This window comes from Gopherus evgoodei, chromosome 2, assembly GCF_007399415.2.
Source record: "Gopherus evgoodei ecotype Sinaloan lineage chromosome 2, rGopEvg1_v1.p, whole genome shotgun sequence".
Lineage (NCBI taxonomy): Eukaryota > Metazoa > Chordata > Testudines > Testudinidae > Gopherus > Gopherus evgoodei.
The window spans coordinates 268,669,766-268,685,890 of NC_044323.1; the positions used below are offsets into that span (position 1 = coordinate 268,669,766).

General features: G+C 38.9%; 1 protein-coding gene across 4 annotated transcripts in view; it reads right to left on the reverse strand.

Moving 5' to 3' along the window:
- The window catches only part of CSMD3 (CUB and Sushi multiple domains 3), a 1,232,975-nt gene that overhangs the window by 959,875 nt on the left and 256,975 nt on the right, over positions 1 to 16,125 (reverse strand). For all 4 annotated transcript variants that reach the window (XM_030553724.1, XM_030553722.1, XM_030553727.1 and 1 more), the window contains exon 4: positions 9,209 to 9,403. In XM_030553724.1, coding sequence (XP_030409584.1) covers positions 9,209 to 9,403 — 195 coding nt within the window. The remainder of the gene's footprint in view (positions 1 to 9,208; positions 9,404 to 16,125) is intronic.

Sequence of the window (16,125 nt, forward strand, 5' to 3'; positions counted from 1 at the left end):
CTGTAGAAACCTGTTGAAATCGTGACCTTATACTCTTTTGTGTGTGTGTGTGTGTAATGGCACACTAGCTTCTGATATAGTTAAAGTTGTCCCAGTATTTCTATTCTAAGATTCTTCTATCAGGGAAGGGTTAGGCATTTTCTGAAGGACAAAAAGCCTTCCTCAAAGTAGTTCATATTACTGGGAAAAGATTAGATGAAAGTGAGTTAATTCTATGCTTCTGTAATTCCCTGTGTGTGGGATTTGTTCCACCTCCCTTCCTGAAGAGAGCAGCTTGCAGGAATTTCTAAAACATAAATAATTTCCCTACCATAGCATACAGGAATAAATTAGTATCCCTTTAAATATTTGGTGCTCACTGTGTTGTATATTCTGTCAGAAAATTCTCAACATGCTTTATTAGTAAGCATGGTTGTTTGGGACCCTACTGTGCTCAGATGGTGTCTTCAGATTATTTTTGCACATAAAGAGCAAAAGATAATACTTACACAGGGATTGATACGGATTCAGAAGAGAATCTTTTGCTCAGCCATCAGAGTTTTGCTTTTAATGGGAGGAGCAGTCTCCACAACTTCACAGTATTTTTGCATGCTGGGAGATAACCTCAGGACATGTAAAACTTCTTCCTCATTTGGCTGGCAGCTCCATTTCAGAGCTCAGCTATGGAAAGCCGCCTTAGGATACAAGAATTGCTTCCCTACTAAGATGCTGAAGGAAACTTAACGAGCATTCTGTAACTTTCAATATAACTTTCATGAGCCAAATTGCCATATATGATGATAGGGCAGGGCTGTTATCACAACTCTGCTGTAGGAAAGTGCACATGCAATGTCAGATTAAACAAATAAATAAACCGTCCTCTCCTGAATGAGGTGAAGGCGCTATTGTGTCTGATCCTTGGATGCTCGTACAGTTTAAAGGGCCAGCAGCAGTAGAGGTGTATTTCAGGTGGATACTGACCCTTTTCTTATCCATATTTCAATGTTTCTCAAACCTGGATGAATGTTTATATCTGAAACTACCAATTTCCTATTATTTGTATTTCTTTCCATGGTACCTCTTACATCCCTTATCCAGTGTGGCAGACCACCCACTTAGCCTTTTTGTAGCATTTACATTTGTAGCATGTACATGTTCAAAGCACAGGTCCCAGTCACTTTACTTACAACTCTGAGTGCTGAGTTCTGGGCTTTCAAGTTAGGCACCTATAAAATAAGGAATACAATCTGTGAAAAGTTTAGTTTAAAACCAGATATTAAAGGTATTTAGACATTGCTCCATTCAGTGTTGCAAAGCCTTAAGTAATTTAGACAGATAAGTAATTTAGACAGATAAGTCCTATTCTCAGACCCAATGTAGGCATTGATTTCAATGAGAGCTGATTTTCTTAAGTATTTTTGAAAATCCCACTAGTTGCCTATTTGCATATGTAGGTGCCTAAATACCTTTGAAAATCTGGCCCTGAAGCTTGGAATGCTGAGCAGAACTCTGGAAGAAGCAGGGACAGAATCTAATTCTCCAGGATGGTCAACGTTCCTCTTCCTGCAATCCCTTGCCTCATTCACTACACACCTTCCAACCTCTGCAAAAAATAAGGTGCTGTTCTACAGACAACCGTGATTCATGCCTTTTGTTACATCCTACCAGTGCACTGAATGAAGCAGGGGTCCTGTGGGAAAAAAGGTGTCTGGTTTTTGACTGGAATGCCTGGTTGAAAAGGGAATCTGGCGGCTCCAGTCAGAACCGCTGACTGGGCCATTAAAAGTCTGGTCAGCAGTGCAGCAGGGCTAAGGCAGGCTACCATGTGGCTCCCAGAAGTAGTGGCATGTCGCCCCTCTGAGTCTTACACATATAGTCAGTCGGAGGCTTTGCGCGCTGCCCCCCAGCTCCAGGCGACAGCTCCAGAGCTTCCATTGGCCAAGAACCATGCCTAATGGGAGTTGCAGGGGTGGCGCCTATGGACAGGGTAGTGTGCAGAGCCACCTGGCTGTGCCTCCACATAGAAGCCAGAGAGAGGACATGCCACTGCTTCCGGCAGCTGCTTGAGATAAGCACTTCCTGGAGCCCACACTCCCTCCCATGCTCCAACCCTCTTCCTCAGCCCTGATCCCCCTCCTGCCCTATAAACCCCTCATCCCCAGACAGAAGTCCCCTCCTGAACCCCAAATCCCTCAACCCCAGCCTCACCCCAGCCAGAGCCCTCACCCCCTCTCACATCCCAACCCTCTGCCCCAGCCCTCAGCCCCCTCCTGCACTCCAAACCCCTCAGCCCCAACCTGGAACCCATCCTGAACCCCAAACTCCTCATCCCCGGCCCCATCCAGAGCCTGCATCCCCAGCTACAGCCCCCTCCTAAGCCCAGTGAAAATAAGCAAGTGAGTGAGAGTGGGGAGCGTGAGCGACAGAGGGAGGGGGAATAGAGTGAGCAGGGATGGTGTTTCAGAGAAGGGGTGGGGTTTCTGAGAAAGGGTGTGGTCTCAGAGAAGGGGCAGGGCAAAGGTGTTCGGTTTTGTGGGAGTAGAAAGTTGACAACCCTAACCATATCATAATACATATGCACAAAGAGGTTGAACTATGGTTGCATAGGTATTCTTAATTCTGGCATCACCTAACTTTCGAGTGCTTCACTTTGTAACCTTAACATATTAAATATGTTGTTTGTATAATTACTAGGTTTCTGAAAAAGCAAACTGCAGAAAGAGGAATTCCATGATGTGGAATCCTACTGACTACCACAGGGTTCATCATCAGGATTAGAACCTTTAGATTCCATCCCTTCTGCAACTTAAGTTTACAGAATAACTGCAAAGATAGCAGTAGTAGGTTGTTATTCTTCAGGTGGACCTGAACTAAACCAGGATAGGCCACACACTTTCACGGATATTTTCTGACAGCTGAGGAATGGTGAGACTCAGAAATCTTTTCCATTCTTTTGTTCTGCCCTAGCTTGACTCCTTCTTCCTGTGTACCCTCCAGCCTGTTCCTGTACCAGTGGTGCCTCTACTTCCCCCACACAGCCACTTATTCTAGTTTTCTCTGACCCTCACTGTGCCCTTTGTTGAAGTCTCAGTCTCATTAGGATTTAGTTGACAAACTCTGAGCACAACTATACTGAGCATGTGCAAATTGAGATTTTTGCAAATGATATAACACCTCTGGATTAAAAAAACATTTTTGTAAACTTTCTGGTAATTAAAATAAAATTATTTTTCTTAACACTTTTTTCCCAATTAAAATTAATTTCCAAATTAAACAAAATATAGCAGCCTTCGAATAGAAGTTTCCATAATATATTTGCTTCTTTTATCTTGGAATAGAACAATCTTTTAAAATATAAAAGAATATTATCCCTGATTATCAAATTGTTTAATTAATGTAACCTTTTCAGAATGACAATATAATATATAACTTTGACCTTATTTATTAGCCTTCAGTGAATTATTCCTACCCTCCTGCACTATGCTGAAGCTTGCAATTTCTACATTATCTCAGAAATAGAAGGCAATATGATAAAGCTATTACCATCTTTCACTATTAAAGTCATTCTTATCAAAATTAATATGTCAAGGAAGCAGGCTTTATTTAAAAACTGGTCATGGATTACGCACAGTATAACTGACCACTTCACAACACAATAAACCCAAATTGGTTTTAATTTAACTAACATTTTTGTACTTTTAGTAAATCCAATAAAAATTACATTATTTTAAAGAATGCCTGACAGCCTTGTGAAAATTTCAGGCAAAAATTTTCACTAGGTTATTATGGGTACCAGTTGGCAATTGGTTTTTGAAATAAAGCAATGAGTCTATTGTGCTACTGATTCCTGGAGATACTCGTTTTACAGCAGAAATCAAAAGAGACTGGTAGAAATAAAGCAACCAGTGCTCCCCTTCCAGGAAACCTATGCCACGATCCTGCATTTGCAATCTCATGGTTATATCCACATGAAGCCCTGTTAACTTTAATGGAGATCTGCCTAGATCAGTGTTTCTCAGACTGGGGTCGCCACTTATTTAGGGAAAGTCCCTGGTGAGCTGGGCCAATGGGGGCTGCTGGAAGCGTGGCCAGTATGTCCTTCGGCCAGCAACGCTTCCAGCAGCTCCCATTGGCCTGGAGCAGCGAACCGCGGCCAGTGGGAGCCGCGATTGGCCGGACCTGCAGACAGGGCAGGTAAACAACCCAGCCTGGCCTGCCAGAGGCTTTCCCTACACAAGCAGCGACCCAAGTTTGAGAAACACAGATCTAGTCCATTCCTAGTGTGATAAAAGTGACTGCAGGGTTTGTTTGTTTGTTTCTGCTTTGGTTATATCTATTTTCATTATGCTATGAATTTCACTGAGAAGCGTACAATGAAAATACTGGAGTGGAAAATATTTTGACTTTTTGCACTCCAACTAATCAAAATAAAAGGGAACAACAATCATTCATTTATCTGAAAGAGAGCACCAGGGGTTATTCATCAGAAACTCCCCAGAACTTGAAGAAATTCCTTCTCGACCTCCAGTACACACATACTATGATACAGCCTGGCCAGAAGGCAGCAGGAGAGCATTAGAAGGGAGCTTTATTCCTTGTAAAGGGAAGAAAGTTTGCTATAGATTAACTAGAGCACCTGATGCCAATTAGAGCACCTAGGCCAATTAGAGCACCTGCAGTCAGTCACATGATAAAAACCCCTGCTTCAGTCAGACAGTTTGGGAGCTGGAGCAGAAAGGATTGGTGTTGGAGCAGAGGACAGTTTGGATAAGTGCTGTGGTGGGCTAAGAAGTCCTAGACCCTAGGTAAGGGGCACCTGGCTTATGTAGAGGGAGGGCAGGAAGTCCCCCCACAAGCTGAAGGGCAGGAGAGGGAAGTAGTCCAGGGGAAGGAACTGTCAGTTCAAGTGGTTTACCACTATTCTCAGGGCCCTTGGGCTGGGAGCTGGAGTAGGGGGCTGTCCCAGGTCCCTCCTTCTCCACTCTCCTCCTCTAGGACACTAGTGGGGCAATTATTATTCCAATTTGGGGGCAAGAAATGGTGCCCTGAACTCCCCCAAAGAAGAGAGAGCGCAAGACCCATCATAATAGTGCTGGCAATTTGCCACAATACACACACACACATTCATTACATAATATTCCTTCTTAATGTAAAGGCCTTTGGTAGGGAGTGATAAGACACTTATCAGTGAAACTCCCTAAGGATGAGGATTTAATCAAGGAAAGTCTCCACCAGAAATTGAGGGCAGCAATGGAAATCTCATTAGAGAGTAATCACTCTTAGCAAACTCCTGCAAAGTTATATATTGGATAATTAAAGCATTTTACAAAGAGGTGAGGAACCTGTTAAAACAGAAGTACCAAAGTCTACTATATCAAATATAAGCCTAGGTATTTGTCATATGGAACACAGATTCATATATTTTAAGACAAGAAGGAACCGTTGTGATCACCTCATCTGACCTCCTGCACAATCCAGGCCAAAGAACCTCACCCAATAATCTCTGCATTAAGCCCATGACTTCTATTTGAGCTATAGGATATCTTTTACAGAGACATACAGTCTTGATTTAAAGACTTACAGTGACAGAGAATCCATCACACCCCATGTTAAGTTGTTTCAGTAGTTAATTATCTTCACTATTAAAAATGTGTACACTTTTTCTAGCCTGAGTATATTTTTTTTAAGTTAGGACAGCAGAATTGGACACAGAATTCCCGTACTCTCACCAATGACATACATAGAGGTACTACCATCACCTTCTTCCAACTTGATATTCTCCTGCTTACACGTTTGAGGACTATATTTGTGGTTTTAGTGACAGTGTTGCAGGAGGATCTCATGTTCAACTGATTATCTGCTATAACCCCTAAACTGTTTTTAGAGTCACAATATTCCAGGATAGAGCCCCAATTGTGTTAGTGTGACCTACATTATTTTTTTCTAGATGTTTGTCATGGCATTTGTTAAAACACATTTTGTTCAAATAAGTATAGCTGCCTAGAGGATGACAACTGCATTTTGCAGCAACTTTTGAAGTTTCTAAATTTGCTGAACAAAAAAAGCATTTTTGAACATTTAAATTAAAACAGAATTTTAGTAAGGCACGTGTCAAGGTATTATTCCCCCAGTTTGAACTTTAGCGTCCTAGAAGTGGGGACCTGAATGTACCCTCTAAGCTTAATTCCTAGCTTAGATCTGATAGCGCTGCCACCAGCCAAAAATATACTGTTTTGGCACACTTCCTGTTCCCCCAAAATCTTCCCTGGGGAACCAAGACCCAAACAGCCCTTGGGTCTTAAAACAAAGAGAAATAAACCATTCCCCCTCCTTCTCGCCTCCCTGGGCTACCCTGAGAGACTACACTGATCCAAACTCCTTGGATCTTAAAACAGAGAGGAATTAACCTTCCCCCGCTTCCTTTCCCCCCACCAATCCCTGGTGAGTTCAGACCCAATCCCCTTGGGTCTTAAACAAGGGGAAAAAATCAATCAGGTTCTTACAAAAGAAAGCTTTTAGTTTTTACTTTTTCTTTCTTTAATTATCTCAGTAAAATCAAGATGGAAAATGTTTACAGGGTATTCAGCTCATATAGGCTAGAGGGACTTCCTCTCCCTTAGCCTGAGATTAAAAGTTACAGCAAACAGAGGTAAAACTCCTTACAGCAAAATACACATTCACAAGTTAAGAAAACAAACATAAGACTAATCCGCCTTTTCTAGCTAGTACTTACTATTTTGAACATGAGAAACTGTTTCAGAAAGATTGGAGAAAGACCTGGTTGCACATCTGGCCCCTCTTAGCCCCAAGAGCGACCAAAGAACAAAACAAACAGCACAAACAAAGACTTCCCTCCACCAAGATTTGAAAGTATCTTGTCCCCCCATTGGTCCTCTGGTCAGGTGTCAGACAGGTTCACTGAGTTTCTTAACCTTTTGCAGGTAAAAGAGACATTAACCCTTAACTATCTGTTTATGACAGCATGTGTGGGGGCTGCTAGTTTGGTTATTGGCCTGAGATGTCAAAACTCCAGTTTCTAGTCCCTGCTTTGCCTGACTCAGAGGAATTTTTCATCACAGATCATTCCAAATCAGATAAACCAGGGGCTTGAATGTGGATCTTCACATCCCAGGCTAGCATGCCAACCATCTAGGTACAGATTATTTCACTGTCTTAAAAACTTTCCTGATGAAAGTTTTGTGGAAACTGATATGTTTCCATGAAACATTTCAGATTCAGCAAAAGTGTTCTAATCAGATCTACAAATGAGACCACCTTCCTAAGTGATCCATGTTGGTCCATAAAAGTGACCTCTCCTCATCACTATTTATCACTCCATCAGGTTTTATGTCATGTGCAAATTTTACCACTATGGTTTTTTGTTTCTTTGTTTCTTTGTTTTCTAGATCGCTGATAAATTTAATAGCTTTGGACCAAGATCAGGACCCCACTAGAAACACTCAACCGGATGACAATTCCCATTCACAGATACTTTTTGTGACGTATCAGATACCGGTTTTTAATCCATTTAATATCAGCTCCATCGTTTTATATAGTGTCAATTTATTTATCAGAATGTCAGACTGAATCAAATGCCTTACAGAAGTCTGAGTATATTATGTCAACAAAAAGTTACCTTTATCAAATTAAGTTGTGATCTCATCATAAAACAATACCAAATTTGTCTCACAACACCTATTTTCCATAAAACCATTCAAAATTATATCAATTATTAATATTTGTTCTTTAAGGATTGTGTCCCATGTCAGCTGTTCCATGATTAGTCTGGGACTGGTGTTAAACTAACCAGTTTATAGTTTACTTCGGTCATCCCGTTTACCCTGTGAAATTTTGGCATGACTTTGGCTTTTTTCTTCCTACTCAATTTTTCTCTGGATTGTTTACAGCTTTAGGAATGGGCCTCTTTAAAGCAACAAATTACTGACTGCCTTTATATTCTGTTTGCACATAAATTAAATTAAGTCATAATTCCCTGCACCTGGGAAGCCATATATTCTTAGGCCTGTGATCAATTTATCTTTATCTACCATAATGAGGTCTAATATAGTATTACCCTGAGATAGATGCAATACACTTTGTGCTAGGAAGTTATCTGTATTTTTAGGAGCTCCAATTATGTTAACTGTTGGTAGTATGAGACCTTCATCATATGTCCCTCAGATTGAAATCTACATAAGGTATTTCTCATATTAAAACAAAATAGCTAAGACCAAAGGTCAAATCATGCTTGCTTTACTTCTGTCAGCAGTGGATCCATTTGTAAAAGTAAAATTAATAGACATGTAAACTGACAGAAATTAAATATTTTCGTTTTCATTTTCTGCCTTTGAACTTCATTTAGTAAACATAGCTAATTGATAACTTTTGTGATACCATTAACTTCAGTGGGAGCAATTTAAGACTCCCATTAACTTTATTAGGTGCAGCATTGGACCCTTGAAGTGCAGATATCTTCAAAAGACTTTGACCAAATGCTCCATGAAGCAGATCTGAAGAAATGATGATTCTCAGTCAGTATAAGTATAATGTTCCAATACAAATAAATAAATGAAAAAGATCAATAGTTTCTTCTGGAAATGTGAGGTCCTGTCATATGATGGTACATTATTTGTTGTAGTTATGACATAATTTATTCCAATATAGAAATATTTTGGAAAATTATTCTCCTAATTATAATTTGCAATTGGTGACAGTTTTCCAAATATGAAGTGGAATTTGTATAACAGAAACTAGATTGAGACTTTATGACTAACCACCTATGTAATGTTCAGCATTCACCGTGCATAAATATATCTTTCCCTTACTTCAAGAGGAAAGTAAGTTACTGAATCCTTTTGTAGGGTGTGATTTACTTCCTCCTCAGGGTCAGCAGTGCTGTCCGACTTCCCATCTTATACCAACAGAGGGGAATAGCAATGTTCAGAGCCCCACCCTACTCCTAAATTCTTTTGGTTATTTCTCTGTGTGGCCACATCAGTCATATTTATAATCTAACACTAAGCATTTAGTTCAGAATTCTATCATTTTCATCTATTGTAAAAGGGGGGAGAACTAAGTTTTAAAAACAGAATTGGCAGAACAATTAGGAGGTACATACAGTAAAGCTGATAACAAATAAATGATTAAATTTATTTTAGAGAAAAAAAGTTGCTTCAACTCATAAATGTACATTAAATACTTAAAGAAAGATTATCATAGTATTTCTTACCTCTGCAGATAGGAACTGGGAAATCCCACGATGCTGTGTTCACTGAGTTAGCTATGCAGGTAAGCTGGGGGTGGCCATCCAAAATGTATCCAGTTACACAGCTGTAGCGGATTTTATCACCAACATCAAATTTCGTACCAGACAAGATACCCTTTGGTGGAACTCCTGGATTGCCACAAGAACTACTCTGTAACTCTGTAAGGGAGAAAAATATGTATTTATTTATCATATTTATATAAATCACTGTCTATACCGTGTTTACAATTTGTAAAAGTAAATTGTGACCATTTACGGGCAGGGATGTGTCTTCATGTGTGTTGGTACAGCACTTAACACAATAATTCCCTTGTGCTGATTTGGCCCTTTGAGTGTATGGTATATTGAGAACGGTGTTGGAATTTCAAGCTATGTAAGGGATATATAGCACAGATATGCCTTGGATGATTAATAACTACTGATTCCTTCTTGCCCTAAAAAATTAGAAAAGCTATCGACCTCTGTTTATCCTAAAATAGGATCCACCTAAGAAATAAAGAAAATAATATTGGTTCATATCAGGTGAGACACTTTCTTTAATAACATTGGTTCATATCAGGTGAGACCCACAGGTCAGCCAAAGTTGGGAGTTCCTCTCCCCAAGAATAGAAACTAAAATGGTTAAACGAGAGTACTGTTAATCACCTAGGCAAGAATCTTTCATAATTTCCATATGGATAAAACCTCTTTCTCCCTCCCAACTTATCTAAAAAGAAATCTACGTTACCAAGAGTGACATATTGTGTTCCTATGCAAAGTGGCTCATTGCACATTGAGTGGTTTAAAAGATGGGTGGGGAAGCTTCAAATTAAGCAAATTAGATAAGATTGGCTGTAAGATGAAAGATCAAATTGGGTAAACAGTTACCTCAAGAAATCCAAGACATGTTTTCACCGCAAATTATAAACTATACATTATTTTTGTTGTAAATCAAATATATCATGGATAATCTGTCTTTCACCCCAAATTAATAGCTGCATATTTGCTTGCCTCGTGAGTCAGACCTACATCATTCTATAAATAATGTGAAATGCTTATGTATGATCAAAGACTATCTGGAGTATGTCCTTCAAAATTAGAAGATTATAAGGGATTTTGTTGGTTTTCATTGTAAATAGTTGTTGACTCTAAAAGTAATAGAAATTATCTGGCATAATGACAAAGGCATGTTGGAAGATATAAAACAGAGCATAACCAAAATATTAAGAAAAATTGCTTAAAAGCAGGGATCCCAATTAAGAGTGGGTGCTATTAATGAAACAGTCTTTGAAAAGAATCAAACTTAAAAAGCCTCTGATGAGAAAAGGATCACATAAATTTGTTATACACCAGTTTTCTGCACTGAATACCAGTGGAAGCAGCAGAGAACCTAAGAACTAAAAATCTGAGCATCCACTTGGCATTAAATAACCATATTTTATAACTTAACTCCATGATAAGTCCAAGCAGAGTAGCCTAAAATGGACTGAAAACAACTTGAAGCAATTGCTTTTAATATGCTAAACTTTTCTTTTTTGAACCAATCCAATCAAAGGGTAGTAACCATACTCAGTGCCTTAAAGACAAGCACATCCTTTGAGATGTCATACATATGTCAGAAATTAAGAATTTATGATCACAAGTCAATGTAATAAGTCTTGATAATTTGCATTGTTCCTTTGCTCCTTGATAGAACTGATGAACCTCAACTTTAGTCTGTGAGAACTGCTTACAAGATTACTGTGGTTGTTCATACCCAGAACATTGGTCGTGTCTACACTTGAGTGGTGAACTTTAGATTGTATACTAAAGTGGTGCTGGGTGAATTAAAAAATTGTTGGTTGGTTAAGAATAAGAAAGTGTCCCTATGGGAAAAATACCGTTCAAGTTAAAAGCTGACATGATAAAAACCCAATGTTAAAACTAGTAAGCTAATGCTCCCAGGATTCAAAAAAGTTACACTACTAACACTTATTCAAATGTTAAAACTAGTTTGTTTTATTTCAGATTTAAAAATCTGAATTTAAAAAAAAATCTAAAAAAAATGAAAATTCCACTCTGGTAAATTCATAAATTGGCCCTCTTTCATGCTTTCAATTATCACTTTAAGAACTTGTCCAGTTTCCACACTAAGTGCTCTGTAGGGAAGCATATGAGCTGGGCCTAGCCGCAATCAGTCAGACAGCCTTGAGTAAGGTTGAGTTGTGCCTCTCTGTTTTAGAAAGCAGCCTGCTTTGTCTCCTTCTGTTTTGGAGTGCTTGTATGTTACCATTTTGAATTCTAAGGAATGTTCCTTCCAGCAAGAGTATTTTTTGGTTTTATCAAATGTTTCTGTTTGTTTTCTGTGAGCATAACAAAGCGCTTTGGTAGTATGTGTATACACACAAAATATTATGGCATCAGAAATATACAAATGATCATAAATATTAGACATTTCTTGAGCTCCAGCTAGAGCAGTCATCCAGCAACTACTTCTTTCCAATAGAGGAAAAAACAGATTACAAAGGAAGGTTCAGTACGGAAATTTGATATATTAGTGACTATGAACTACCTGAATACAACATAGTTAGCAATAATACAAAGATATATAAGCACATGAGCTTTGAAGGAAGCAAATGTGGAAGTATTAATAAAAAAGAGTGAATAATGCATGCTCGAATTATATATTTACAATCCATGAGCATGAAAACATAGTGTATCATAAAAAAAGACAATAATTAAAATACAACAGACTAAAATTCCTCAAGAGATTAAAAAAAGCAGGCAGCAGGCAATAGGTTTTCCACAGAGATTGCTCAAAAAACTCATAATAAAAAGTGACTTGTACTGGAAATGAACAAGGGAGGGGAACCAAATAATAATACACAGAATCACTTAATGACTACTAGGATAAATATTAAGGCAGCAGAAGAGTAGCATGAAATAATAAAAACTAAATGGAATAAGAGGAATCAGAAGGAGTTTTGCAAATATAGAAAAATAAGAAATATCAGCGAGAAAGGACTAATAAAGGAGAGAAATATAAAACAAATGTCTCAGGAATAGTTAACCCATTGAACTGCTTTTACAATCTGTCTTTAATGAGAAGAATATGGAACAGAATGATGGGCAATTGTGAAGAACTGAACATCTTGACACTATTGTTGTTAATAAAAAATCATATGAAAACACATGGAAAAATGATAATGCATCAACCAGCAGGTCTGAATGGTATGGTGGGAAGTAGTGTGGGAATTCATTAATACATTAATTCATTGTCAATTATTTTGGAACATTTCTGGTGAAAGGGAGAGGAACAAGAGAACTGGATGTTATGAGCCAGAAAGTCAGCAAGCATAAAATCAAAACATCAATGAAACGATGCGAAATTACACCAGCTGAAAATCTGAATCATAGTATTTTCACTATAATAAACAACTCAAACCAAAGAACTTTATCCATAACCAGCATCACCTTGCCCTGACCCCCAAAAAGTGGAAAAAAACAAGCAGTTGTAGCAACTGCCATCCAGTAAATCTGTAATATTGAGTTATATTCTCAGCACTATATGATCAGAAAATTACTGACAGATTAGTGGGGAGTTCCGAGAAGATCAACAAAAGTGATCAGAGACCTAGAGTAATTGATTTAAGAACAAAGATGAAAAGAACTAACTGCATGTAACCTGCCTAAGCAATATATACAAGGGAACAAGACAAGAGTCTGCATATAGGAGTAGAGTGTTAACACCAAGGATGGAGAGGAATGATTAAGTATGGAGCAGAGAAGTATAACTAATAATTGGATTCAATTAAGTAAAGGAGAGTGTGAGCTGCATATAAGTGGGAAATGTATTGACAGTAAGATCTAGTAGATTATGGAATTGTCATCCCAAGGCAGTGGTGGATATGTCATCCTACTGGACTTTTACAAATATGCTTAGGTAATATTAAAATATTTACTGTAAGGGAATAATACTGCATTGGCAGGATGGTGTGCTGGATGACATAATGGCTCTTTTCCATCCCCAAATATTATGGGTGAGATCCTATGCTATACCACACAACTCACAATCCAGTAGCAAGGGGGGCTAAGGAGGCTTCTTTGTGCCCTCCTGAGCCTGGCCAGCTCTGAAGCCCCTTGTGTAACAGCCCAGGGGCCTGTCTGAGTTATGGGAGCCTCCCATCCTATGGGCCACATTGCCGTTCACAATCTCCATAGTGCTATGGCCCCACCCTAACAAGACTCTTCTATCCCATTTTCTTGTCAAGGTTCGTGAAAGTGTCCTCAGAAGATAGCCTAAGAGTTGTCTTCTGCAATTCCTTCTCTGGGGACTCACAGCTGGAACAGGGGTTTTAGGCCCCTTTTTTCTCATTGCAGCCATTTTTTGTAATGTAAAGAGGTCAGAGCAGGGTAGGAAATCTCATCCTATGATTCTAATACTTCCTTTGGATGTTATTTCAATTAATATGCAATCATATAGAGGTCTCCTGGACATTAGGGTCACTGTTCATACTGTGTTCAGTTTGGATTTACCCAACAATCTGAACACTTTTGGAAATCTGGATTATAATGCTCCCTGAAAGCAGCGGTGCTGGAACAATTTTTATAGCAGGGGTGCTGATGATGGAAACCATGGAAATCATGTATTTGGTGTTTGTTATCACTACTACAAGCCAGAAGGTATGGTAGCACCCTCAGCACAACTGCCTGAAAAGATCTGCAAATAACAGAGTAAGGGCAAGGCATAGGGAAGCCCTTACCCTTTAAAAGGAAAAGTGAAATATTAGATCTATACCCACAATAATCGCTGCTTATAATGACGCCCTTCATCCTGAATACCGTTTGCCTAGGATTGCTGTCAGAATAGAATGTGCTCTCACAAACTATTATTATATTTAAATGACTTAATTTTAAAAAAATTCTCTTTTTTGTAAGTAGCCAGTTTTCCAGTTGCATTATTACATGGCACTACTAAAAAATTACCTGACCTTCTCCATTTCATTTTTAATACTGAGAAAATGGCTAATGATAAATCAAGTTTTCTTCGTCCTACACTTCAAACAATTTTGTACTAACAATGGATAATAATGCAATTGTGAAATTGCTAATAAATTTGTCACTTCTTTGAGTTTGTTTTTATTTGGAACAAATAAAAATGCATGGTAATTTAAGTGTAATTCATCTGGGAAGTGCATTAGTTTCATCTTTTTCTGCAGGCAGCATTTATTTTAATATTTATAATATGTGCCTAATACCAAACCTCTGAGTGGATGTAATTAGCCACCAACCCACCCAACTCTTCTCCCTGTAAAACGCTAAGAAAGATGATCAACAAACATAGCTGTTTCAGACAATCAGAAAAGCAAATTTCAGAGCTGAGGGTGTCTCAGTGGCAATGCAGTGCTACATTTAAATCCAGGGACTGCTGGCTTCAGTTCCTTATCTGATAGGAACATAGAAACTGCCATACAGGAAAACACCTGAGGTCCACCTAGTCCATTTTCCTGTCTCTGACTGCAGCCAGCACTAAGTGCTTCAGAGGAAGGTGCAAGAATCCTGTAGTAAACCAATCTGCCTTCTGTAAACAGATCTGCTTCCCATATTGCTCCTGATCATAGGTGCTGGGACTAGTGGTGCTGGAGGTGCTGCCACACCCCCTGGCTTGAAGTGGTTTCCATCATATACAGGGTTTACAGTTTGGTTCAATCGCTCTCAGCACCCCCACTATACAAATTGTTCCAGCACCCCTGCTTCTAATCCCTTATAGACATTGTTTTAGAACCTGAAACCCTAATTTAATATCCCTGACCAAATGTTTGTGAGCTAATTATTACAGTTCTGAATACTTTTATCCATATAAATTTCCAGTCCTTTTTTGAAACTTACTAAATTCTTGGCTTAATGGTCCATATTCTAATTACATGTAGTGTGGGAATGTATTTCCTTTTACCAGTTTTTAAATTGCCATATTTTAGTTTCATTGAATGTCCCCTTGTTCTTGTGTTATGAGAGAGGGAGAACAGAAGCTCCTGTTGATAGATATTGCAACCGCATGTAAAAGGGAATTGTATTCTATTCCATGAGAGGAAGGTTACCACAGCACCTCCGGGAACTAAAAATAATGGGGAATGATGAGGCCAAATGCCCAAGACTGTAACAGCTCCAGAGAAGTACTACCCTTAGAACGGCTTGCATATCCTGGTTCAAGACAGTCCCAGAGGAGAAGCAAGACATAAAGAAAGGACTAGGAATACAAAGGGCAAGTTTGAACTGAGACAGTTGCAACAAATGAACCGATCTTTAGTCCAAGGGAGGACCCAACCCTGTTTAGCTGTTGGAAGGGCTTTAATCTTCCAGGTCCTTATAGGGCTGATGGGTCACTTCTCATATGTTTAGTATGTGTCTAGATCTTTTATTGTTTTATATGTTTTCTCTGTAGGCTTTTGTCTTTAAATAAATATGCTGTGCTTTGAAAGAACAGTTTGGGTCACTGTTCTATCATTGACATTGTCCTTGGAGAGAAACTAAAGAGTAAGGGCTGGCCGTTTGTCAGATCTCCTTAGAATAATCACAGTGAAGTGCAAGTGGACTCCAACCTAAAACACCCCTGGTCAGAAAGGAGAGGGACTTGGGTCCCTGTCCAGAGAGAGGTGAATGCTAGAGACCTGAGCACAGAGAAGACCACGGAACAGGAGTTAAAGGTGCAGTTACCCTGAACATTGTGACACTCCTGATCTATCTTCTTTATACCGTTCATTATTTTCTATACTTTTATCATGTCCTCCTGTATTTTTCTCCATTCTAAGGGAAACAAGGCCAAACTTTTCAATTTGTCGCCATAAGAGATTTTTTTATGCCCTTGATAACTGTTGTCTGCCTTTGAAACCCCTCTATCTCAACCATCTTGATTCAGTGTTTAA